The sequence below is a fragment of the Buceros rhinoceros genome, unplaced genomic scaffold (genome assembly GCF_000710305.1).
Source record: "Buceros rhinoceros silvestris isolate BGI_N320 unplaced genomic scaffold, ASM71030v1 scaffold4949, whole genome shotgun sequence".
Classification (NCBI taxonomy): domain Eukaryota; kingdom Metazoa; phylum Chordata; class Aves; order Bucerotiformes; family Bucerotidae; genus Buceros; species Buceros rhinoceros.
The window spans coordinates 114863-139183 of NW_010433164.1; the positions used below are offsets into that span (position 1 = coordinate 114863).

Below are 24321 nucleotides of genomic sequence, written 5' to 3' on the forward strand. Positions count from 1 at the left end.
AAAGTATATAATTTTATTATAATTTAATCATGTTTTAGTCACTCAGCCTTCACTAAAGCTACAGATGTGGATAATCCCACCCTAACTTAGCAAAAACTGCCCCAGAAAACTAAGAAAAAACATATAGCTCATCTAGAGTATTAAACACTTCACTAGAAACACTGTAAATCCTCTTTTCATTTGAGAACTATCGTTTTCTGTTTAATATGACTTAATAGAATGAAAAGGGAAAGACTACAGCAAACGTTTACCAGATCAACACATTCTAGTGAGTTAAACCGTGTCAAAACCCTCTGTACTACTGTATGTGCAAATGACTTGAGTACCACGCATGGGAATGCGCTCCAAAGGTGCCTTTCTCCTTCCACTGTCTGCACTGGAAGCCTGGGAGTCCCACCACCTCTCCTGCCCCTGCCACTGGTACAGACCTTCTGGCTGTGGGTCATGGGTGACCAAGAGGCTTTAAACTGTCCTGCTCTGCCCTGGGAGTTCTCTGAGAAGTTCTCGGGGCCAGAGCATCCTGACCCTTGCCTTCAGCACAGCTTTGGTGTTTGGTGCCCTACTTTCTGCTGTTTTGTACAACCACATTCAAACGACAAATATTTTTATCCAGTTGTTTGAATGCAGAAGACAAGTAACAGTACAGGCTTAGAACAGCATGACAGCCCAAAGAGGCACATGGAAGTGAGAAGCCAATAAATGTCTTCAAGCAACAATTAAAGCTAAACGGACATGCCTCCACCATGCACAGCAAACTCAAACGAGTTAAAACAGAACATACATATTACTTATCTTTCGCAGTCATAACAGAACATCAATTAGAGGAAGCAAAAGTAAGAATCCATTAAGGTTACTTCACAGCTCAACCTTCAGAGTATCAATTCTGGGGCAGTGCTGCCCAGTAGTACCATGTTTCAGAACACTGAACATAACAGCTACCTCCTCCGGCAGCACATGCCACAAAACCGCCTACAGGTACTCACTGCAGTCTCCACATCCACAAACAGAAACTACTGCTTTGTCCTGTAGCCTCTTCCTCCTTGAATTTCATCACTGATGAACTGCTGAGCAAGCAACAGTCATTACCTTAGGATTTTATAGAATTATAGAGTAACTAACTCAAGCTTTAAATTCATCTCTCCCCATACTCCTAGCTCGCAGGCAAGTCAGAAGCCTCCAGTCTGAAATGCAATGGCCAGCTAGAGGTGTGAAGCCTCCTGGCATCTGCAAGGGATGGCAAACACAGCTATCAAGGGGGCACAACCAAGAGTCCCAGGAAGGAATTTGCTCTGGTACAAGAGGGTAGGCAGACCAGCCATTGACTTGTTCTGTGGACTTGGATGAATCAGATTCTGTGGATGAATGTGCATGGCCATGGCTCTGCAGCTGGCAGGGCACCACTGCATCGATGCAGAGATGATAACTTGGGATGGCCCATCTGACTATGCGGCTCAGAGTTAATTACTGGTGAATGGTAGCTGGAATTGGCCTGGAACCAGACCAAGAGCCTGGCACCTGCCCAGGGTTACGTGCCAGGAATCTTTGAGATTCCTCCAGCAAGCCTGGAGCAGCAGCTTACCCGATCTGTCTCAGAGCTTAAATTATTTTTTTTTTTTTTAGGGGCATTTTGGGTTTTCTGATGTTCTCAATCACACGTCACTGAGACACCACCTGACAGTTTAAAGCAGCTCACATCACTAGGTAAGGAGCTAATAACAACATCCAGTTCCATAAGGGGCTCAACCAACAGAAAATTCAGAACGAGTTCCCCAGATAGTTTTCATAAATAAATGCAAGGGAAGATATAGAAAGGCAAAGTAATAAAGCAAATTTGTTTTAGACCTTCAGGCATAAGCTTGTCATCTCTTCCCTGTGACGGATTTGTCTTGGAGAAGTTAATTTAGGAAACAAACATTGTATGGCTGATGTCCTAGGCTTATTTTATGTGCTTATCTGAAGAGTTCAAAGAGCTGATGTGCTGGTAGGTATTTTTCCTCATACCCAGCCAGGAGCATGGAGTGATGTATAGGCCGTTCAAACCCACAAGCATCTTTGAATCTGTGTCTGCCCCTCAGAATCACTCTTGCACGATCCCTCTCCATCTGAAGGATGATCTGTTTCTGTCTGATACCTCCAATCTAGAGAACTCACTTCAATAGGATGGGAAGACCACCAAAAGGGACCATAGTTTTTGGGGTTTTCTCCCCTTGTCCCACCTGCTGCCAGCTGATTTAGTCCTTCATTCTTCAGCTCTGTATCTTGGCAATACACACTCGTTCTTACTTCTCCTTGCACCCCTATGACTATGCAGCTAAAGAAAAAATCTAAGCCAGTGTAAAAAAAAGAACCACAACCCACCAACAACTCATCTCTCTTGATGAGAGCACAATATTAATCTTTTATGGTTTGTTAAAGAACCCAGTCTGTCAAACACGACAACTGACTTATTCAGTGACGATACATACAACCTTATTGTGACCTGAACTCTTGGAAAACCTGCAGGTAAGTGGAGTTCTGTAAATCAAAAAATACAGTTGTCAGCGCTATACCAGTACACACAAAATACCCAGGAGCGTAAATTAGCCCCAATGCTATTCAGCCTCTGCCTCATTTGCTCAAGCTGAGGTACCTGCCTCTGCTCTGGCTGCAAGACCAGTCATTTCAAGTGCTCAACAGATTTAGAGCAAAAACGAATTTATAAGACTGACGCAAATGAAGGGTTACCAAGCTATGCTTCCAAGACACCTTCCCTTCTCCACTGGTGAAAGGGGCAGCCATCTACCAAGTCAGAACCTTGCTCACACACCAGCCACAGACATAATGTTAAATACGTCGACTCTGGACCACCTTATCCACTTCGTTGTGAAGATCAAGATATAGAACAGATCTTTTTTGTTTGTAATCCCTAATCGTGTGCTGTATTTTCCGTGTTCCTTCACTGAAGGTTAGCGACCCAGCTATACCTTTTTCGGTGTTTTAACTGCAATCTTTTTCCACCTTTGTTCTGCTCACCTTCATGGATGGATAAACCAGTTCATTTAGACCTCCAGGCTGGGAAAGTACCAGCTTTCACTGTACCTTTTTGTGAGCATCCCTCAGAGTCACCATGTCGTTTTATTATTTTACACAGAGGGATTTAGAGTATTTTAAAAGCATGAGTTGTTTTTAGAGTGACAGGAACTGTGTACCCAACTGGCAAATTTTAGTAAACAAGCCACTCAATGTTCACTAAAATTCTGCTGTGAGCCTGGTCTTTTTCAAGAGAGCTGGGCAATGAAAAACCTTTCATTTGTGCCACAGCGCTGGCAGGAACCTACAGTAAAACCGACTTCAAGATAACAAAAACACTAGAGAAAAAAAAAAAAAGCCATTTAGGATTTGTATTCACGCCCTTCACTTCTTGTCACTAAGGGGGCTCCTGAAAGTATTGATGTGGATCAAATGTTTTATTGCACAGATGAATGAAGATTCAGTTTAATTTACATTAGTTGTAAATTTGTGTCACACAGTAAAAAAAATTGGTCAAAAACTGAAAGATTATTTTGAGAAGCCAAATGTTATTTTTCTATTTTTAAATAAGGCATTTGATCTGCAATTCCTAAACAAGATTTTTTTTTTCCAAAAGATAATAATAGTAGTAAAAAGGATAAAAGAAAACACCGCTCTAAAATAAAAACACTATAAAGCTCTGGTCTCTGTGAAATGTTTGGTGTTTGCTCTGCTAAAATACAAATACGTGAACACAGAACCTAACTGCAAAATCATCAGGAACCAGCTTCTGCCTCCCATTCTTTACAAACTCAGCTGCACTTTCTTGATTCAGAAGTTCTCTGAAAAGTTCACACAGGTTGGTGAACTCGCATCCCAAACTGCATCAACAGCTGGTGATTTCCTGCCAAGTTTGTACCCAATTCACCCAACGCTTGTTACTGCCCCTCTCTTTGTGGCGGTGCTGAGCTTCCTCCCCTTGCCCTTACTGACAGTCTGAAACTGAAGCAGTTGGCCCTGGGCTGACAAAACACATGGTTCTGCCTCTGGTCTCCGATGGCATCACAAGATAGTCGTTGCAGATGGGATTCTGCTCACGGAATACTTGGTTTATTTGAGCCTCAGTGTCTAAAGTAGCTGCCTGTAAACATCCATATAGGAAAATACATTCACATATGGAAGTCTAAGACTGTGAACAGAGCTAAGGAAGGTATCTTCAAAAATATTACGGACCTTTGCAGGAATTCCTTTATTACACAATTTTCTGTAACTTAACCTTAGCACAGGAATAAGTCAATTTCTTAAAAGACTCCTATTTGGAGAAAAAACTATGACCTGTACCCTCGAGGGATGTGATGCACCACAGCAGAACCCGAAGTTAAGAAAACACGTTGACCATCCCACCCTGTCATTTATCTTCAGTGGGCAGTTTGGATGATCCAACTTTAGTCATGTATAGGTGTGTGTGGATAAACATTTTATGAAGCATGACGAAGAAACAATTATGCAACTCTAGGTGAAGTAGCTGATAATCAATCCAGCTTCAATGGCCTAAACAAAAACTACACTAACACAACGGAGTTACTTTAGCCATAAGGAAGGAGTAGTCAAATCTGGCGCCGACACTCAGTGAGGAGAGCACCAGAAAGCCGTAGCTGCCAATACACACACTCTCCTGGCTCCGGGTCCTCGCCGTGAGCTGCCTGGCAGCTGGTCACAGTTCACGATGGGAGAAGCAGCTCGTTTTCCCACATACATTAGGGCTGCGTGCCAGCTACTGCCACCAGTCACCTCCCACCTCCTCCTCCTAGCTTCCCTCTCCTTGCTTTCAGTCATTTTCTCCTCCCTTTCCCACACCGCCCTTACAAATAAATCACATATGGACACACAAGTGTCATACGAACTACACGCCAGTGGACACAAAAGGTGCGGCAGGAAGAGCAGCAGTAAGGCACGTGTCCGCAGCTCAGCACGGTCCCCAGCTTTCTCACACCACCCTGGAGGAATGCACCTCTTCTGTTCCTTCCTGCCACCACCTCATTTCCTATTTCCATTAGTCCAGAGAACACCTTCGGAGACAACTTCAGCACCAATCTCCTCTAGGCTACTCCTGAAGGAAAAAGGTGCAGGACCCCAGCTGCTCGATTTACCGCACAAGCCTTGGGCAGGGCGACCTTCCCAGCTGCGGGTCACCCCTCCAGTGCGGCCCCTCTCCAGCAGCAGCTCTGGGGTGCACGCAGTACGCTGTGGCCAGCACTGCTTTTCCGCAGATGCGTGCCCAGCCTGCGTTTTGTTGGATTGCTTTGCGAATTCAACTGTGATTCCAGTCCTAGGATGGAAATAAAAGAGCCTCAGAAACATCTGGGGGATTAGAAAGCATTTCCTGTACAGGTCTTCAAAGAAAAATCTTCAGGGGCACTCAATTTTTGAACAGAAAATAATAGATTTTCTACAAGCTGCACATCATTCTACTAGTGTAGTAATCTTCTTTTTCTTTTTTTTCCTCATTCTCTCTGGAACAACAGGATTAACAAAAATTAGCATTTCTTAAAATAACTGTATACTTTTAGTGCCTCTATATATATGGCACCATATACCCTCTTGTGGCTATCCCAGAAACAGTGTGGAGTATTTATTTGCTTCACTCACCGACTATCCTCATTGTGTGCAACACCCCTTATTATGATTATTCCCTCATTAATATCCATCTACCACTTAGCAGGTTTTGTACAAATTTGAAAAATTAATTTTTAACAACAGCTTTTCTCTTGCTGGGAGCCTTGACTTCCAGGGCAGCTGGCAGTCACTGGTAGTATTCACAATTCCTTAAATGTTCCTGAGCATGTTAATTAATTTACGGACAAAATGGGTCTTCAGGTTTATCCAGCACTTCTTTTCAGGTGCCATCACTGTGAGCAGTGAGACGTCTCTCCCTGCCAGGCCAATACACCGAGTTAACACGTGGCTCCTGTCTCCCTCCAGTGGCATATCGCTCCAGCCATAAAGTCATATTAAAGTGCAGTTAGAGTTTCCCTGGAACTCAGATGGTCTCTCCATTGCCAAGGTTGCTACAGGGTTGCAGGGAGAGCTGGGAGAGCTTTCAGGTGGCCTAGAAGTCCCAGGGAAATTACAAGCAGGGAAAGGAAACATGCTCCCAGGCTCGTCCTCGTCTTTCTTTGGGGAACATGGGAATAGTAACTGTCCCAGTAGTGATTTATGGCTTTCCTAAACAGCCTGCCCTTTCAGCAAGAACACTGGCATTACAGCTATTTGCTGTTGCTCTCATTCTTTCAAACCACACGGACAATTTGTAATGCAGAAACCCTGGGGCACGGTAAAATGAAATAGCTCCTCATGGTGGGGATTATAAACTCCATTGTAGGGCCAAATGTCTATAAACATCATACCAGTCTGGATCCCGTGCTCAGCTTCAATTTAAAATCTCAGCAATTTGTAGAGACAGTGTGAACAGCAGACTTTGAGAACAACCTTTTTTTTTTTTCCAAGCTTCAATTTAAAAAGTTTGGGTAAGGGATTACTCCCTATCAGCCACACGAGAGCCGACAATCAGCAGCGATACTTCTTTCCTTTCCTGTAAGGAACGGTTTGAAACGTAGTTCCCAAATCAGATGAGCAGACTTTTGTTCAAAGGTGCGTGTGTGAAGCGGGAATTGTCATCACATAGGTTGTTAATTCAGCTAAGGATTTTCATACCTATGGCCCTTGTACAAATTTCTGGCATTTCACTCTTCAATTTACTGCAACTCACATGCGTGTGCATCGCACCAGCTTGGTTCAGAGAGCGGATACCTCCAAGGAAACAATCAGAGAATGGGTAGCAACTGGTAGGAAAAGGGAAGTAAATTCCACAGCTCTTAAGACAACCGCATGTGAGCAGTGGGAGCTGCACATCTCCCTCCTCTCATTACCACTCTTTTTTCCCCAGCTGTTTTTTTTTTTTAAAAAAAAGGCTGCACAATCTCTTTTATAATGGTCAAAAATGCAGTAAATTGCTGAAGGTATTACTAGACCTGGTATTAAGAGGCTGGTAATATTTAGGACACGACCTGCCTCTGAACCCTTTCTCCAAGGACTATGCTTAAAAACTTTTTTATGGTTAAAATCTCACCACCCAGCTGCGGCAAATTTCTCATTAGACTGCAAACATCTCACCTGTCACATTCCAGACAAATCAAAGCATCACAAAATTCTCCAGCAATTAGATACCATTTCATTGCCAACATACAAAAACTCCTAGGATGAAATTTTGTGCCTCAGTATGCTTAGATAGATACAGGGCAGGTCCAAAATCCACCACTCAGGAATTCGCAGTTCCCTCAACTTTCTGCGCATGAAACCACCCATCAATGACATCACAATTTCTCCTGTAATTTTTTTTTTAAAGAAAACCGAACCCTAACACTTCTGTTTAAATGCAATTTTCCTCCACTTTCAAAGCGAGATGAGATTATTTTTTTTTCTGCCTTTGCAAAGATGTTTCATTCTGCCTCGAGGTGGCGATGCAATTTTAGAGTCGCTCGCTTCCAAGGCGGCGGGTACTAAAATGGGACCAGGCTGGGTTATTTATTTCTGCCACTGCTCAGAAGAGAGCTCTTGGTAAAGAATCAGAGCGGCACTGCCGCTGCAGCTCTCCTCACTAAAACGACTGCACCATTACACATCGGGAATAAAAAGTTAAGGGACAATAAACTCTCAAGTCCTTTCCCCCCATTTGGATTTTAAACAGTACAATTTTACACATATGCTCAAACATAACAAGATGACATTAAGGAGGGAGTGAATAACTCACAAAATAAACTCAGGCTAACTTGAAAATTAAGATGTATGTACTAAAACTTTAAATTTGTAGGAAAAAAAGCATAATGTGCATTTATTCTAAGCTATTTTTTACTAAAAAAAAAAAAAAGGCTTTCCCTAAACAGATATCTGATGTAATAAAATAAAAAATCAGAGAAGTTTAAAATCAATCCTAACTGGCATGGCTCAGATTTTCCCGTATTTATATGTCATTTGCCTTGTCATTAATTTATCACGTTTAACAGCCACAGGAGAGTGTATCAGAGATAACGTACCACCTCTATTCTTTCTGCACAGAGACGTATTCCTGTGGGCAATTCAGTTGCAAAAACCAGACTAATTAAACAGTTCAGAGGCGGATACAGCTCTGACTGCGTTGACATGCTCACAACTACAGATCCTATCATTAAATCTCCATTAAACAATACTTTTTTAAAAATAAAACCACAACTCATCCAGTTATTAGCTTACAAGCACACAATAAACAAGAAGGCTTGGGGTTTGTTCTTCTCATTTTAAGAATCCACTGCAGGGCTTAAATGTGTGTGCGTGTGTTTTCCAGATCACTGACCATAATATTACTCCTTGATCCATCAAGCTGGTGTGTCCACTTGTCTCTCATCAACTTTAACCTTCTCCCTCCACAACTGTTTGGAAAATCCCATTATGAAGCACCCAAAAAGGAGCAGCGAGTACCACACACGAGTCCAATTACATATTGAGTGACTTAAATGTGTTGAGGTACAACCAGATCTACATTCTGTGTCAGCCTTGGCCACAGAAACCGTAACAATCCTATTAGCTTGGTAAAATACTTCTTTTGTGAGAGTTATAACACAGGAAAGGCCCCGTATTTAAGCTCTAAACAGCACCTGTATCTTCCAGATGGGGGTAGAGGGTCATTGCAAGCCAATTTGAGCATGAAGGTTCTAGAGACCTTACTGTTAATGAAACAAAGCATTTCTGAAGCTTAAATATAGTCTATTATAACAACAAGTGATTGGTATGAGCTCTACAGACACATGGGACAAAAGATGGCATTTTCAGACCAAGAGGATTCAGTCTGCTGAAAAGTTAGAATATAAAAATGAAATAGAGAACACAGCACTTGAAAGCTAAGAGGGGCTGCAAAGACAGATGAATAGCTGCTTAGAAAGCTATAACAAACCATGGAATGCAAATTACACAAAGACAAAGGATTCGAGAACTTCAAACTGAAGCGAGCCTTGAAGAGAAATTTAATTCATTTAATCCACAGTGAACATTGCTGGCACTGCGGCTCAAGTATCTCTTTCCCAGTACAGACCCTGGAGCACTATCTAAACAGAGCTCCAGCTGAAGAGGACAACTTCTGCTAGTACACATGCGTTATGCTTTGGTGCTGCAGAGTAAATCCAAATAGGGAAGCGTAAAGATTCCAGGAAACTGGAAGCACAAACGTCAAGGTTACTTCAGCTGTTCTATACTTGATTCTGGGCAAAAATCTCTAGAACAAATGGAGAAGAGGCTTGTGGAATGGGATAGTATGCAAAAAACCACAAACACGTGGGTTTGACTATTATTAAGTTCTACTTTTCCAAAAAATGGGAAATGTCTATATATCTATTTTGTTACCATTACAAGTTGCAAAAAGCTGAACCAATTCCATTTTACTTCTGTTTTAATAAAGGGACTTGCACCAAAGTCTGTTTTTAAAATTGAGAAGCTAAACTTCCTTTATCCCCTGAAAATTGACCAGACATCCCACCCATAACTCAGAAATCTTCCTTGGAAAATTGATTAGTCTCAACAAAATGTTTCCATTTCAAAGGAACAACATTTTTTCAACACAAAAACAATTTCCTAAACCCACTTCATCATGCCTACTATCGTCAAATTATCTGTATTAGTGTCCATAATCTCTGTTATGGTCCGCTCTACTTCAGCTTCTTTCCTACAAAAAGGTGTTTAAAATCCTGAGGCTGAAGCACAGCAACGCGTCAGTTAAAATCTCATTGAAAGGAGAAGAAAGTTCTCTTGTTAAAGCAATCCCTTAAGCCTTCCCAAGAGCCACTCTAGTATCAGCTGAGCTATACGTGTGGGACAAACAGATGCATGACACGTGTCTTTGGAGGGCTTTGTGCTCCACAGACTGCTTAGACTAATACGATGTGCTTTAGAAGTCGTCATGGCAACAGCGTATTGCTTTTCAAACAGGATGGCTGTAGTAAATAGGCATATAAACCCCCTTGTAGCCTGACAATGATGCTGCCTAAGCCTGCGTGCCCTCCCTCAATGGCAAACAGGAGCAAGGGTGTCGGTGGCATGTGAAAAACCCACATGCGGGGCGAAATCCTGTTAACAGGCTGCTTGCAGGCGGTGGACAAGGGCAGGAATCCAGTGGGTAGCTTTAGTTGCGAGAACCACACAGTGGGGTGAAACATCAGTTACAACTGGACCAAATAAACAGATGCCACCCACATGCTCAGATAAGCAGGACAGTCACGTCTCTTGTCTCTGCTGAAATGAGTTTAGACACACGGGGTTCCCTTGAAATGACAGTGGCTCTCTATATCTACTGTGGTCTGAGCATATTCCATGTGGCAAACAAATAACTGGGAGCGTGCCAGAGAATCCTGTTGGTTTTCTCTGTTACTGTGCAAAGTTCTCAGGTGAACTGAGACCACCTGTAAGCAAGCCAGTCATGGCTCCCTCACACATTCCATCACACATCACTGACCTTCTAAAGCCACTTCCACAACTCTTCCACTTCCCATCTATGCTGACATAGAACAATGGAAACATTGTCAAGTCCAAAAGTGGCAACATGATAAAATTTCCATCTAAAACTTTCAATATTGTAAATGAATCTTTCTCTTTCTAGCTGTTCTTCTCTGTAGGAATACTTGTTTAAACAGAATTTTACATGAGTCAATCATTTCAGACACTTGAAGGAAATTATCTAAAGGGTCCCCGCTATTGTCTTTTGCAACAAAATTCACATTTTCGGTAAACAGATTAAAAAAAAAAATTAACTTTGACAAATATTCCCAAACTCCCTTTCTAACTCCACTGTAGGATCCATGTACTTCATGGTAACCCTGTGTAATGATTCTACATTGCCAAACCAGAATGCTGTCTGCAACCTGTCAGGTGTCGTAGAGCTTGTGCTATCTTCCCTCTTCAACATCAAACACATTATATATAATAACTGTTTCATTGACTCATGCATCACTGAAAAAAAAAATTCAACTTAATCCAGTATTGCCATGATCATCTCTTCCCTGGAATCAATGAAATGACAGAGTTCCTGCTCTAAGTGCTTCATTCCTCCTTGCTTGCCTATAGAGACTTCTGCTTCAAAGACCACAGTCATCTGAATGATTAATTTCCCTGCTAACCTTGACTGAGACGTAGATTTAGAATGAGCAAAGAACCACACAATGGGTGTCTCCATTAATTTTTTTCCCATTGAACCACTGGTAATGTTCTTGTCCCTTACTGGCAGAAGCAGCAACCACAACTGAACACTTCTGAAAATTCAAATTTATCAACCAAGGTCCTGTTCTACTAAAGAACAATATATGCCACCACACGTAAGCAGCGATGGCTTTAAAGTCCTACCCACCACCCCAAATCTCAAACAATGAACAATCACCCAGCAGTCACCTGTATTCAGACTTTAAAATCAAGAACCTCTTGCAGCTTTTCCCAGTCAGAGAGAAAAATAAATACATGGACCATGATCCTACCTGTGGGTCAGACAGTCGAGAAAGGTCAGGGTACAAGTAGAATTTTATCCCCTCGGAAGCACCTGGTAACGTGACTCCACGAATCAGAAGAATCATCAACATGATGTAGGGGAACGTGGCAGTTACGTACACAACCTAGCAAGAAGAAGCAAACATTAGGAAGATATTTTCTCTCAGCTGCAAGAAAACCACCTCATTTCCACATCCATTTTGCTTTTAGATAAAAACCAAATCCTTTTCTGGATGAGAAACGCTTTTGCTGCCTTGTTTGTGCAGGTGAATTTTGTCCTTCGACCATATTCTCTTCCAAACCATTCATGTCTTGTAGGAAAGGTCCACACTTTTTTACAGAGAGAATGGAAAGTTCTCTTTAAGTATATTATTGACTCTCTTTGGGACAGGTGAGCAGACACCGAGCTGCACCACACCTGTACATCCAAACACAGAGACAGAGAAATAAGCTCGTAAGAGCAATTAATTAATTACTTTATAGATACTCTAGAAGAGAATACGCAATGAATTCCCAGTCACCTAGTAATTACTCAAATGTCATCTCCTAAGACTGCTTTGCCTGCATGTCTGTGCTTGAGGAATAATCATTTCATCAAGCCCAAAGGTTAACTGCTATGCATGTCTCCTCACGATTTGCTGCAGTCCCCTCATCAGGCAAAGCACCTTCAGGCCAAACTTTGAAGAGCTCAAGCCCTGCAGTTTGTTTTCACATAGATGGCCACATCTCTTTTCAGAAATTGATTTGCCATGTGCATGGGGGGCAAATGAGCTTTCCTGGAAGCCTGCAAGAAGTCCTTTTCCAAAGAAAAAATTGAGCAGAATTGATCCTGTTTTACAGTCTCAAACTTGAGAGCAGTATATAGCTATTCAAACATGGAGATGGATTAAATCATACAATTCCACGTCGTATAAATATTTCCTTTAAATACTAACACACCTTAAACTTAACTCTCCATAATTCTCTGTAGCCATTTCCACCTCTGCAGAGTAGGTATAAAATATCCTAGTATGAGATGCCTGCACGAGTCAAAATAACTTAAGTTGCAAGAATGGGAAAATCACAACCTGTATCTCCCTCAAAAACATGCATTTTAAATTAACAAGTTCATTAACTGTCTCATGCCTATGTAAATAAGAGACACATGAGAGCATGCACCCACAAAAAGATTCTCAAACACATTTTCATGACTAATGAACTGAAATTTGCTTTTCAGACCATGGTGAGTAGTGAACCCCAAACATGAAATAATCCCACGTGTGCCGCTGGTATACTTGCAATACCAGAGGAGAAACTCTAAATCACATGGCAGATCTTCAAACATGTCCAGCTGCCCAAGACACTTCACTCTCACTGGCCTTTACAGGAGGTAAGGGTCTATTTGTCTTCCAGGTGTCTTATCCCTCTTGAAAACCCAAACCGTGATTTTCCTAGAAAATGGAGATGACCATTTTCCTCCTGTAGGTCTCAGAAGTCTGACTCGATTAATTCATGCAGAATGGAAAGCTTTATCTCAGTGCTCACATTTATTACAACTGACTGTTACTGGAGATGCAAACTGATATGACTGGCTGTGTTCAAGCCGACCTTGTCTCAAACAGACTGCTCACATCATTTCAATTCTAAATAAAAATGAGAAGCAAAAAACAAACACGAGTCTTATACTAGGTGGAAAGGATGGAGCAGCCAGCAACTGAGTTTCATGTTTCCATATTTAATTCTGCACCAGCTATTTTCCTCTACTTCTTAAATTTTAATAGAGGAGAGTCAGCAGACACATATGTTGGATGATGCAGAAGTATTGACCCTGAATATCTGTTATACCATTAAAGAATCACATTTCATTGCATCATGCTTCATACCAGTTTACAGCCTGCTGTCTTGCTCATCCTGCCACTGCCTTGAAACATTTTGCACCAGTAAACAGACACCAATCTTGTAGAGGCTGATTTCTTCCCAGGTTCCTTTGGGACCCGTTGGGTTCCTCACTCAGCTCCATCAAGGAAGAGCTGAAAGCACTCTGTGCCCAAGGGAGGTGAGACACCCTCGTACAGCAGTCTGTAATCTCGCAACAGGCTCGTAGAGTTACACTTCACAGTTTTGTGTTTGCTTTTCCAAATGCCTTCCTCAGCCCACCCACACCTACTAACATTACTGCAACTGGCAGAACCACAACCTCTGCCATATTCTTTACCATGAGAGTAGTTGTGCCTCGGCTCTAGAGGAGTGAGGACTATGGTTATCAGGCAGATAGAGAATATGAATAGAGCACAACTGGCTCAGGATTTCCAGCAATAAGAGCTAATGCAGACACCCAGGACAACAACGAAAGTGGTACCAAGGAAGAAGCCTTCTGAGCCAGCTGATATCAGTGACAACGTATGGCAGTGCTCATGAGGCTGCTGAGACTGTGAGCTGCTCTTCTGCCGCACCAGGCATGTGTATTGTGTTCAGAGGGGAGACGGAGGGCCACCACTTTTAGGTAGCGTTTGAGTCTCCCAGTATGTTGAGCCTCTTAATTCCATTGCACCCAGAGCATCGGTTCCTCAAGAGCTCCGAGGTGAGGGAGGACAGGGCATTTTAGAACCCCAATGACATTATTAGCATGATCATCACATCTGTAGGCATTAAAAGTTTCCTGAATTGTTTTCTTTTCTTTCAACACATCTGAATATAAATGTGAACACAACCGTTTCTAATTACACTGCATCCTGCTTTAATTGGCTTTAATTGCTTGGTATGTTAATTTGCATTCCAATGCTCAAAATGCTTTTTTTAAACCCTTGTCAGAGCAATGCCAGTGTTTAAGCAGTTGGAAACAAAATAAAAATATCTGGCATGCTAGTTTTTGCACCAAGTTCTCCTGTTACAATATAGTTGGAAGACATATGTACAAAGCTATTTAGACATACAAGGCACCTGCTGGGACACCTAACAGCTCTTAAGCATAACTAGGTGCTTAACTGGAAGTACATCGAGACCTAAGATCCTGAGAATAGATATTTCATTGACTGCCATGAGCTTTAAGTACCGTGAATTGGTAGAAAGTTAAGTACCAACTACTGGAACTTTAAATATGAAAACCTTAAGAGACTTAGATGTCTGTATCACTCCAGGTTAATTATAAAGATATCTATGTATCTGTGCAACGATTTCATGAGTAGGGCACCCACAAAGATCTTGAGAACTGAACTAGCTGCCAGTTTGCATCTCTTCGTAAGCATCTTCAAAGCACAAACATGGTGCAGAGGTTCAAATTTGGCTACTGAGACTGTTGACCTCCTTGTCCTCACTATGTCCTCCTTTTCTGAACATTCTGGCCAGGTCATGCTGCAGACATTCAAGTGAAGGTGACTTGGTTTGAGAGAAAACGTAGGGGACACGGATGATAAATCTGTTAAGAATAAGGAAGAAGCCCTGCACGCAATGAAATGAGCTACACACTCCCAGACATCTAAAACCTAAAACCAGAGACCTCTGGCTACAGCTGCTCCAACACACCAGCCTGGTGGTCGCACACGACCTCCCAAGCAGCTTCTTAGCAGGGCGAGTCAGGAATAGAAAGTAGTGAACTTTAAACCTTCGCTTGGCTCTTGCTGCGAACAAAACTGAACTAGAACTCAGTGAACAAATCATAACTTTCTGAGGCTGGGATGTTGAGGGAATACTTTCCTGCAAGCTGCAACGTTCGAGCTTCTTTGCACTAGAATGGATCAATTTTATTCCATTTATAAAATACAAGTGTTTGATTTCACTTGATGTTTCAGAAACGGGCTTGCTAATCATCTCCCCCTAAAGCCCTCTGTTGCTCCATTAGGCTATAAACACAAGTGCAAGAATTGCCAGAAACTTGCTAGAACTCAGTATTAGAAAAGTTATATGAAAAATAAGACCTGACGCCATGCCCTGCTCATCTTTATCTTTCCTTTAGCGTTTTCAGCCTGTTGGCTTGTCATTTCACCTATTTATTTAGTGGACACTGCAACTACAGAGAACTAGACTGACACCGCCGACTTGCTGGGTTAAGAGCAGGCTGCTGAGCAATCCTCAGCTCCCAGCAATTCCCCGGGGTTTGTCAAACACACAAAAGGGAACAATGCCCACACTGCAGGACCCTCCTGGGAGGAGAAACTGCTTGGGAACCAAAATTTCACCACCTGAGTGATGCGACAGAGCCATTTTAATCCTGCTTTACAGTGCTGATGCAGAAAGGCATAGTGGTACAACTCTAGAATCATCTTTCCTCTTACCTCAGCACTGCCTGGCAGCTCTGGTGTCTGTGCAGGCACAGCCAGGCATTACTGAGTTCTACATACCACAGGCTCCACTCTTTCTCCAGTTTCACAAATTCTAGCTTTCTAGATGTTAACAGCAGATGACAACACTAGAAAAGTTTTTCTTTTTTCACCCATCATGGTATCGTGTGAAATTTTTCCATACGGGTTTTTTTTTTTTTTTGAAAGAGTCTTTTGCTGATATGACACTATGGCATCTACAGACATAAAAATGACAACTGAAAAGAGGGATTTTCAACATGAACTGGATTTGCAAGGAAAATGGTATAAAACAGTACAAAGGACTGACAGCCAATTCACAAGTTTTTAAAAATTATGTCAAAAAAGAGGAGAAAAAATTCTAGATCTGCCAACATTTTAAAACTAATACTTCATATGCAGAAAAAAAAAAATTAAACCAAAAACCCAACAGACTACCAGATCAGTGGATTTGTATGGTGTATGATTGGGGGTGGGGTGGGAGATAGAACAGCAAAAAGGCTGATACTAGTATTTTCTTTGTGTGTCCTGCAGATTTATTCAGCACCATCTTCTGTTTGTAGTGTTCGTTTATCCTCAGAAGGAAATTTGCTCCATAATAATATTGAGAATCTTCCTTAACCAGGTTGCTTACAAACTGCAGAATTTCTTCTCAGCTGCTAATGAATTATGTGGGGGCAGGTGACTTCACTTGGAGTAGAAAGAAATTCAAAAAACCAACAGGTAAGAAAATGTAATGAGATTTGAGAGCTCAGAAATAAGTATCAAAGAGAAAAAATTCACTGGGAATGAAAGGTGAGATAGAAAATAGGGGCCAGGAGAGGACACCTAATGATTGTATGTAAGAATTTTGTCAAATGCACAGTGATCACAGAAAGCAGAAGATTCTACGTGATGTAATAACAGCAGAGAGGACTAAACACATCCCACTGAGGTCATTGGCTGGGACACAGAAAAATCTTTGCCTAGCAAAGCTGTGCAAGTCCTTGTTTTTATCGAAGGGGTGGTGAAGGCAATAAGTAACTAAAAGTCTGAGTCTAGCTGAAATAGTTTCCTTTACAGAGAAATGAAAATCCAACTCCAAAATCAATTTTGAATCAATTAAAAAAAAAATGAATTCTAGTCACTGAATGGGTGGAAAGGAGATCTGTCTTGATTGAAAAGTGCTTTAACAAGCCAAAGTCAGTATTTATAAGCTTCATTTCAGTATTTAAAAATAGGTGAAAAAATGTTCTTTTCAGGTTTTTTCAGCAAGAATTATTTTTTACATTGGGTCTGACTTTCCGAACTTCTCAGCATTTCCCAAACTGTATTTCAACTACAGATCCCACATTTAATTATAATAATAAAAGATGTACTGCCTAGATCAAGGTTTTATTTCCATGTATTTGGGTAAAAAAATCCCTAATTTAACAGATACTGCAGCCCCCAGCAGTCATTCATTAGACTATCAAGAAAAATCAATCCCAAATGATCATAAATATGGACTGAAAGATTTCAGGGCAAACCTCTTGGAACACAGCTGTATCCATGCTGCACAACCAGTGCACTTCACACCATGCCCCTAGCAATGCTCCGTTTCTTCACAACATGGTGCAGCAGTTCATTTTATTACATTATTTAAATCTATTAGTTGAGCACCTGCATTTAACCACCAAACAACGACAAATCACCTACAAAGAATGTGCCAACAGCTGCTTCCACAAAACCGGGACTGATCAGGATAGATGGGTTGGATCCTGCAAGAACGTTTTTAAATCACAGTTCCACACATCTCAAGAATCCATCCCAGTCTGAACAGACCTTGGCACAATGCATATAAAATACGGTTTGGGGCAACGAGAGGAGGCTCACTTCATCTAGATTAAGGGTGACAGGAAACTGTCTGCACGGTTACACCTAGTTTCCACAGACTACAAACGAATGCATAAGTCTATAGTAGTTTTGGGAGACCCTGTTCCGAACTGTACAGAAAAATTCACTAGTGAATCACCCAGTGTGAACCTTGTGGGCCTGAACCGAGAAACTCCAAGACCGTCACTTACACCATTTCATCAAGGCTACTCTATTTTCTGCTGTCCTCCAAAGGAGAACAGAAAGACTTATGTCCTAGATAAATACCTATAGTAAATGCAACTCAGAGAAACCTCAGGAGCTCAGAACAATGACTTGTGTCCTCCCATGCTGCTGTTCCTGTGTTCAAAGTGTGTGTGTCACACTGTTAGTACACTGCCAATGCACAAATCCCAACCGCTGTAGGAACTGAGTGCCAAAATAACCCTGTGAAGCAAGGGGGGCTCTGCAGTGAGATTTTCAAATGCTCAAAGCTGCAGAAAACCTTCAGCTAAACAAGCCTTACAGTTTGGCAAGCAGCTACAGCTCTACCTGTGTCAACACAAAAGAAGCAATCTGATGATAAAATCAGAGTATTATTGTCCCTATTGCCTACAGGGTGTGGTGAGGTTTTTTGGTTTTCTTTAAGGAGTGGTTGTTTTGATTTCGATGGTTTTTTTTTTACCCCTGATTTAAATTCATTGTTTTATCTCCACCATCAATGGGCCAGCCTCAAAGTAGAATGGCAAATAAAACAACGGTAGCCTGTAACTATGAATATCTGAAAGAATGATGTTAATTATTAATGTTAATAATGTTAATTAAGGAAGACCTGCCCTGTGGTTGTGGGCAGGGAAGAGAAGGAAGCAAACTTTAGCATCTTGGCTCGTTGCTGCAGACAGAAGTGTTTATGTCAAGCTCCCATGAAGCAGTAAATTTGCAGAGCCACAAATACCTCAAAATCAAAGGCTGATATTTAATCAACTAAAAACCAACTTGAAAAATCAATCAGGAAGAATTTTAGATATAAATTAGGACTAATTAATCAACTGAGGGTTTTTTTTTTTTTTTCATTTTTAAAAGGTCTTTAAAGAGTTCAAGCTTTTATAAACTAAAGCTGTTCCATTTTGGAACCCTCCAGGATTTGCAGGCTTCTGAATGCCACCTAGTTTGTCCCAACAAGCCAGATACTGCCATTGATTACACATATATGCACAGGAATTTTGCTTAAAAAACATTTAATATGGGATGGCTCTTCCTGATATAGGACGGCTCTTCCTGATATAGGACAGATCCATTTCTATGAAAATAATTCACAGCGAGTCCGAATGATGCCTGAATTAGCCCCTGAATTTCCAGTTTTGTTACTCAGTTTACCCAGGCAGATGTGGGGGATTGACAAGGCACTAGATGAATTTCATTCCCTAGCTATTCTAGCCATGCCTTCCAGCTCTCGCTGATGGCACCCATCATTAGGTTCTGGCACATTCTAAAAACGTTTGACCTGTAAAGCAGACAAAGATGGAAGGGCTGGAACAGGACAGGAGATGGTTGTCATGTCACACAAAAATTCATAAGATCTCAAATCTGCACTGGAATGAACTCAAAGTATTTGGCCAACACATTCCTCTGACTCAGAGGACAGCAAAGGCTTGTTTTCCCTCTGACTGTTTGCTGAAGAACATGAAACTGGGTTTTCCAGATGAGTGTTTTCCTCACATAATTATTGGCTGCTCTGAAGAATGACTAGTTTTACTGGATCAACATTTTCCAGTGAAATTGAGCTCTACCGGAACATTCCTTATCATCTTCAGCTTAGACCACTCACTTTTCCTGCTTGATTTTCCACACTTGTCTTTAAGAAAAAGCCTCAAACCAACAAAACCACAATACACAGACCTCACTCCCAAAGGAACACCACCACTAAAAAGACGACTGCAGGCAGGCTGGAAAGGGGGTACAATGAGTAGTCTACCAAAAGGATTGGCAGGTGAGGTTTCCTAGCTAGAACTCCTCCTACAGGTAGCCACAAAATCCACACAAAGGCTTTGGCTGGAAAGGAGGAAAGAAGAGAATCAAGCCAGCATATGAGAAGTCATCAGATAAATACATCATTACAACAGAAATTTTAATCAACTGCAAGCATTAAAGCCATGAAATATCAATGCAATAGGAATTAGGAATTGCTCTAGAGCTTTGCACCAAAAGCAGCCACACACAAGTCTCTTTTTGATGGGTGGTCAATAAGACTTCCAAGCACGTGAGCGGGTATGTTGGTGGCGATCTCTAAATGATTTATCAGTCAATTCTGAGAGTACCTCGGCGTTATTTACACTTGTGCAGTAAATACTGGGGGGAAAAGTGATCTGTGAACAAGCAGGCAAAAAAAGACGTCCCTATAGCACGTACATTTTCTTCTGATAACTTTTGTAATCATGAAACTTGTGTAGTGGACTGGATGACCTTTAAAGGTCCCTTCCAACCCAAACTGTTCTACGATTCTATTGGGAGGTTTGGGGCACTTAGAGGATAATAAACAGCTTATCATTTATTACTGAGAAAGGTGTGTGTTTGTCTGCCTACAGGATGATGGACAAATTTCTGTCATCCCCTGAGGAACACAGGCAGTTGTCACCATGGTGATGGGTGAGAGATGCATTCACCAATGCTGGTTGTGTATTAAGTATAATAATAACAGAAATATAATAAATAGCCTTACTCCTAAACTAACAAGTGTCCTCAGCATCCAGACCCTGATTCTCCACATTTCCAGTCCCCGTAGAGCTATTATAGTCACATCTTCAGTTTGCTAAAAGGATTATTTCCCTGTATCTTCCCTACTAAACAGCCTCTGAAGCTAGCCCCAAGATCACCTCGAGGCTGACCTGTAGGACACAGATCTGGCAGCATGCTGCAATTTCATTGTGCTTTTGAGCTGAGTTCCAGCCTGAGAACAGGAGGTGACGTGATGCATAGAAAAAAATGAGAGGAATCACAAAATAAAGATATTGGGCTGGAAAACAGTGTGACTTAAGATCATGTTAGTGCCACAGATTTATTTTTCTCTCTAAGGCAAATGCTTTGATCTCTCTGCTTTCCTGTCACCCCTTCAGTGCAACAGAGATCTCTGGCTGGCTGTTGTGTGGATGTAAAGGCAAGCTCTTTGGGGAACAGAGGTACCTCACTGTGTTCATCCAAGACTTGGGGCACCAAGGTTCTAACCTCAGAAAGGCTCTCCAGGAACAAGTGACATACAAACTAACTCACAAAAATACCTCCTGACCTGAGCTAAGCTTAGTACTCTCGGATAGCAATGGATGTGTTTTATACCCACAGGAAATAACTCAAAGACAGTTTTATGACAGTAAATTCTTTGTGTCAGACTGTCACAGCAGCGCCTTACACTTCCTACCTGTGACACAACCAAGCTTATACAGGGTGTTTTGAGGTTTCTTCCTCGGCTTTTTTAGCCACACAGATTTTTCAATTGCCCAGCAGCAGGAGCGAATACCGGGTGCATTGCAGCCAACTGTCTTCTCAGGATGTGTTTTAGTTACCAGCATAGCAGCGGCAGCTGCCTGAAGCAGCCTTTGTTGCTGAGGCAGCAAGTTATTTTGTTAAGCTTTCCCATTCTTAAGCCTGAGTCTGGATTCAATCCATGGCAGTTGACACCGGGGTGGGTATACAGAATTAAAGTTTGTAAATCTCACAAGAACAGCCTTGTAAACAAAACCTCTGCTACAAAGGCATCTTTACGTGGTAGATAAAGCCAAAAATCTGGCCTATACTCAACCACCGAAACTAAAGAGCTGCCTTCCCACTGGTGTGATATAACACCAACCTTTCCATCGAGTGCCACAGGGCTGGATCCCTACAAACTGCTCCGTAAATCAAGAACAGCCAATCGAGAAGCTATACAGATTAGCATTAGATGAGAATAAACCACCTGTGTGAGAACAGGGGGCTATATCTGTTCTACCTCATCTGAAGGAAGGTGAAATCGCAGCATCGCGAGTGTTGTTAGCGGGTACCAGCTCTCACGGTTCTGGATTCGAGTTGAGGGACCAAGGAGATCCCTTGTGTGCTCTTGCTGAAGAACACGTAGGAGTAATATTCCAAACACACAAACTATGATCCATTAGAAGCAATACCTACAGCGCTTTCTGTACACACACCAAGAGACTAGGGCGGGGGCAGTCATACAAACGTTTTTGTGAAACGGCTTCATCAAACCTCCGCAGTTTAAATCACAGATACAAGCAGTGGGTCAGTGGATTTACTTTTGATAATGGGCTAAAAGTGCCCAGTAACCTCAATGGAAAAAACAAAGGTGTGTATGTGTTACCTTTAGCCAACTAACACATTTCTCCTATAGGGATGCCTCAAGGTTAATCCATGCCTTTGGCTTCTCCTTCCATTTTTCAGCAGATTTCACTGCAAATATCTCAGCTGACCCCCCTTCCCCTGCCCCCCTTCATGCCTTGGGTCGACAGACCAGGTGAGTTCTCTGCTCAAAACCTCTCACATCTGCACATGCCCCGAATTGTCCTTCAGTGCACTGAAACACATGGTGGACTTGCTTGGGCTGCGGACCAGGGCTTAGATCCAGTCTCAGTAAGGATTCGTACAAAGAGGATCTCTGCTGTTAATGGGCAGCTGGGACGGAATGGATACGGTTCTGATTTACTGTTTGATTCTTCCCCCAGCTGACAAACAGAACTTTGGAAAAACCACTGAGAGAGGCACAAAAATCCCTGTTTTTAACAAATCCGAGGTGTCCTTAAATGCTCAGTGCACAGGAGAGTGAAAAAAATAATAGCAGTAGCTGTTTTAAAACCTCACACGGAGGAGGCGGATAGCAGGAACTCTGCATGCATCTCATGAATGTTCTACTTTCCCCCTTTGAATACAGAGATCACTCTTGGACAGTGTTAAAGCCTCGCCATGAAGGGCTATTCTTTGCTATTACTTTACGCTAAAACAAAAGACACTTCAGCAGACACAATCATCGCTGCCTAGTTCCTTTTCCTGGGTTCCTACAATGGGCCCCAGTTTTTTTCGGTTGTGGTTTTTTTTCTTTTCTTCCACACATCTTTCTCTTATTTTCCTCTTCTCTCCTTTTACTCTTTCTTTCTGCCTCATTGAATCCATTAAGGCCTTTATATAGCCTGCTATTGAGAAATAAATTTTCTTTGGGACTAGTGACCAAGTCTTAACTGCTGGCAAGCAAGGCTTAACTCCTGATGGGAGGGCAGAGAAAACGATGGGTGAAAGGTGTGAAGAGTCCACCTCTGAATGTGGGGGCTTCACGCACACCAGATACCTTGCAGTGTCTTGCTGGTAGTCGCTCAAAGAAAAGGAACATCCTGACCCTAGCAGTTTCTCCACCTCTTTCACGCATTACTGTTGATCCACTGAGTTATCTTTCTGCTCATATTTTCAACCAGATCAATATACTCTTTTCAATTATTTTCCTGCCAGTCCTTCTTGCTCAGTTGTAAATTAGAAGGCACTCTGTCATCCACAGAGATGCACTGTTCTGAAAGAGATGGAAAATGGGTCCTCTCTCAATTACTACAAAATTATCCACAGTCAGAAATACATGCGCTATTCAGGTCTGCCAAGAGTGTGATAAACTCTTCCAAAGACTGAAGCTAGATTCAAACCGAGTGCACTGCAGTTCTCCCCAGAACCAGAGCTAACCTGCATGCAAGCTGAAAAACCAACTGCTCTGGGGGGCCAAACCACTGTTTCTACAGGTGCACGACACAAGGGAGCTACAGAGGGGCCCAGCAGAGACCTCTCTAAGGACAGAGGAACTCAACCCCTGCGTCTGTCTAGCATTAAGTAAGAGGTCTGCATTCAAACAGACCAGCTTAGCAAGGGTACCGGGCTGGCATGGAAGCCGCTGGCCCTCCCTGCCATTCTCGTGGTGGGAAGCTTGGTGGGGTTAGCCTTTTGCCACAGGGATACACTCTAACAGTGATGGCCTTCGTAGATGGTTTGCAAAATTAAGGCTTGGAAGGAAGGGGGAAAGCCTTCACATCTTGAAGTTCTGAGTAGCTGCTGCATAACACTGAAAACATCTCAACTGGGAACTGTCTTTCTTTGTATTTTGTGAATGATTTACATGAACTGAGCGGGGTGTGGTGGGGGGGAGAAGAAAGGTGAAAAATAATTTACTATTAATGTGTCTTCTCTTGTCTCCAGCCTGGATAATGAAGTCCTCCGGGGGAATGAACAGTAAAACCTCCCTAAATCATCCTATACTCCCCAGCAGTGCAAAAGCAGGTGGAGGAGGGAGCACAACTATAAAAAGAGAGGTAAGGGGAGAATGTGCGGAGCTAGCAGCGAGAGATGGCACCACGCTCAGCCAGCCAGAGCCTGACAGATTACACTGTGCATTTTAAACTCTTCACACAAATTCTGGGGCTTTCCTCAACAGAAAAATTAAAAATAAAATGTAACCAATAGTTAAGTGCAGTTGCAGCCTTCCCCCCGCCCAGTAATGTGTAGTGAGGAGTTTGATTTGTTGGAATACACACCCAACAGCTCAGATGTCTATGTTGTATTGAACTCTTCAGGCCTACTAGAACAGCAACCCAGGATGGAGGGTCGTCAGAACCACTATGGAGGGGAAAAAAAAAAAAAAAAAAAACCCCAAGAA

The 24321-nt window shown here is 42.2% G+C and overlaps 1 protein-coding gene across 1 annotated transcript in view; it reads right to left on the bottom strand.

The window, feature by feature from the left end:
- Window positions 1-24321, bottom strand: part of SLC6A11 (solute carrier family 6 (neurotransmitter transporter), member 11) — a gene marked incomplete at its 5' end in the record, with an annotated part of 61335 nt that overhangs the window by 29436 nt on the left and 7578 nt on the right. The window contains one exon of the mRNA XM_010144003.1: window positions 11538-11672. Within this exon, the coding sequence (XP_010142305.1) occupies window positions 11538-11672 (135 nt within the window). The remainder of the gene's footprint in view (window positions 1-11537; window positions 11673-24321) is intronic.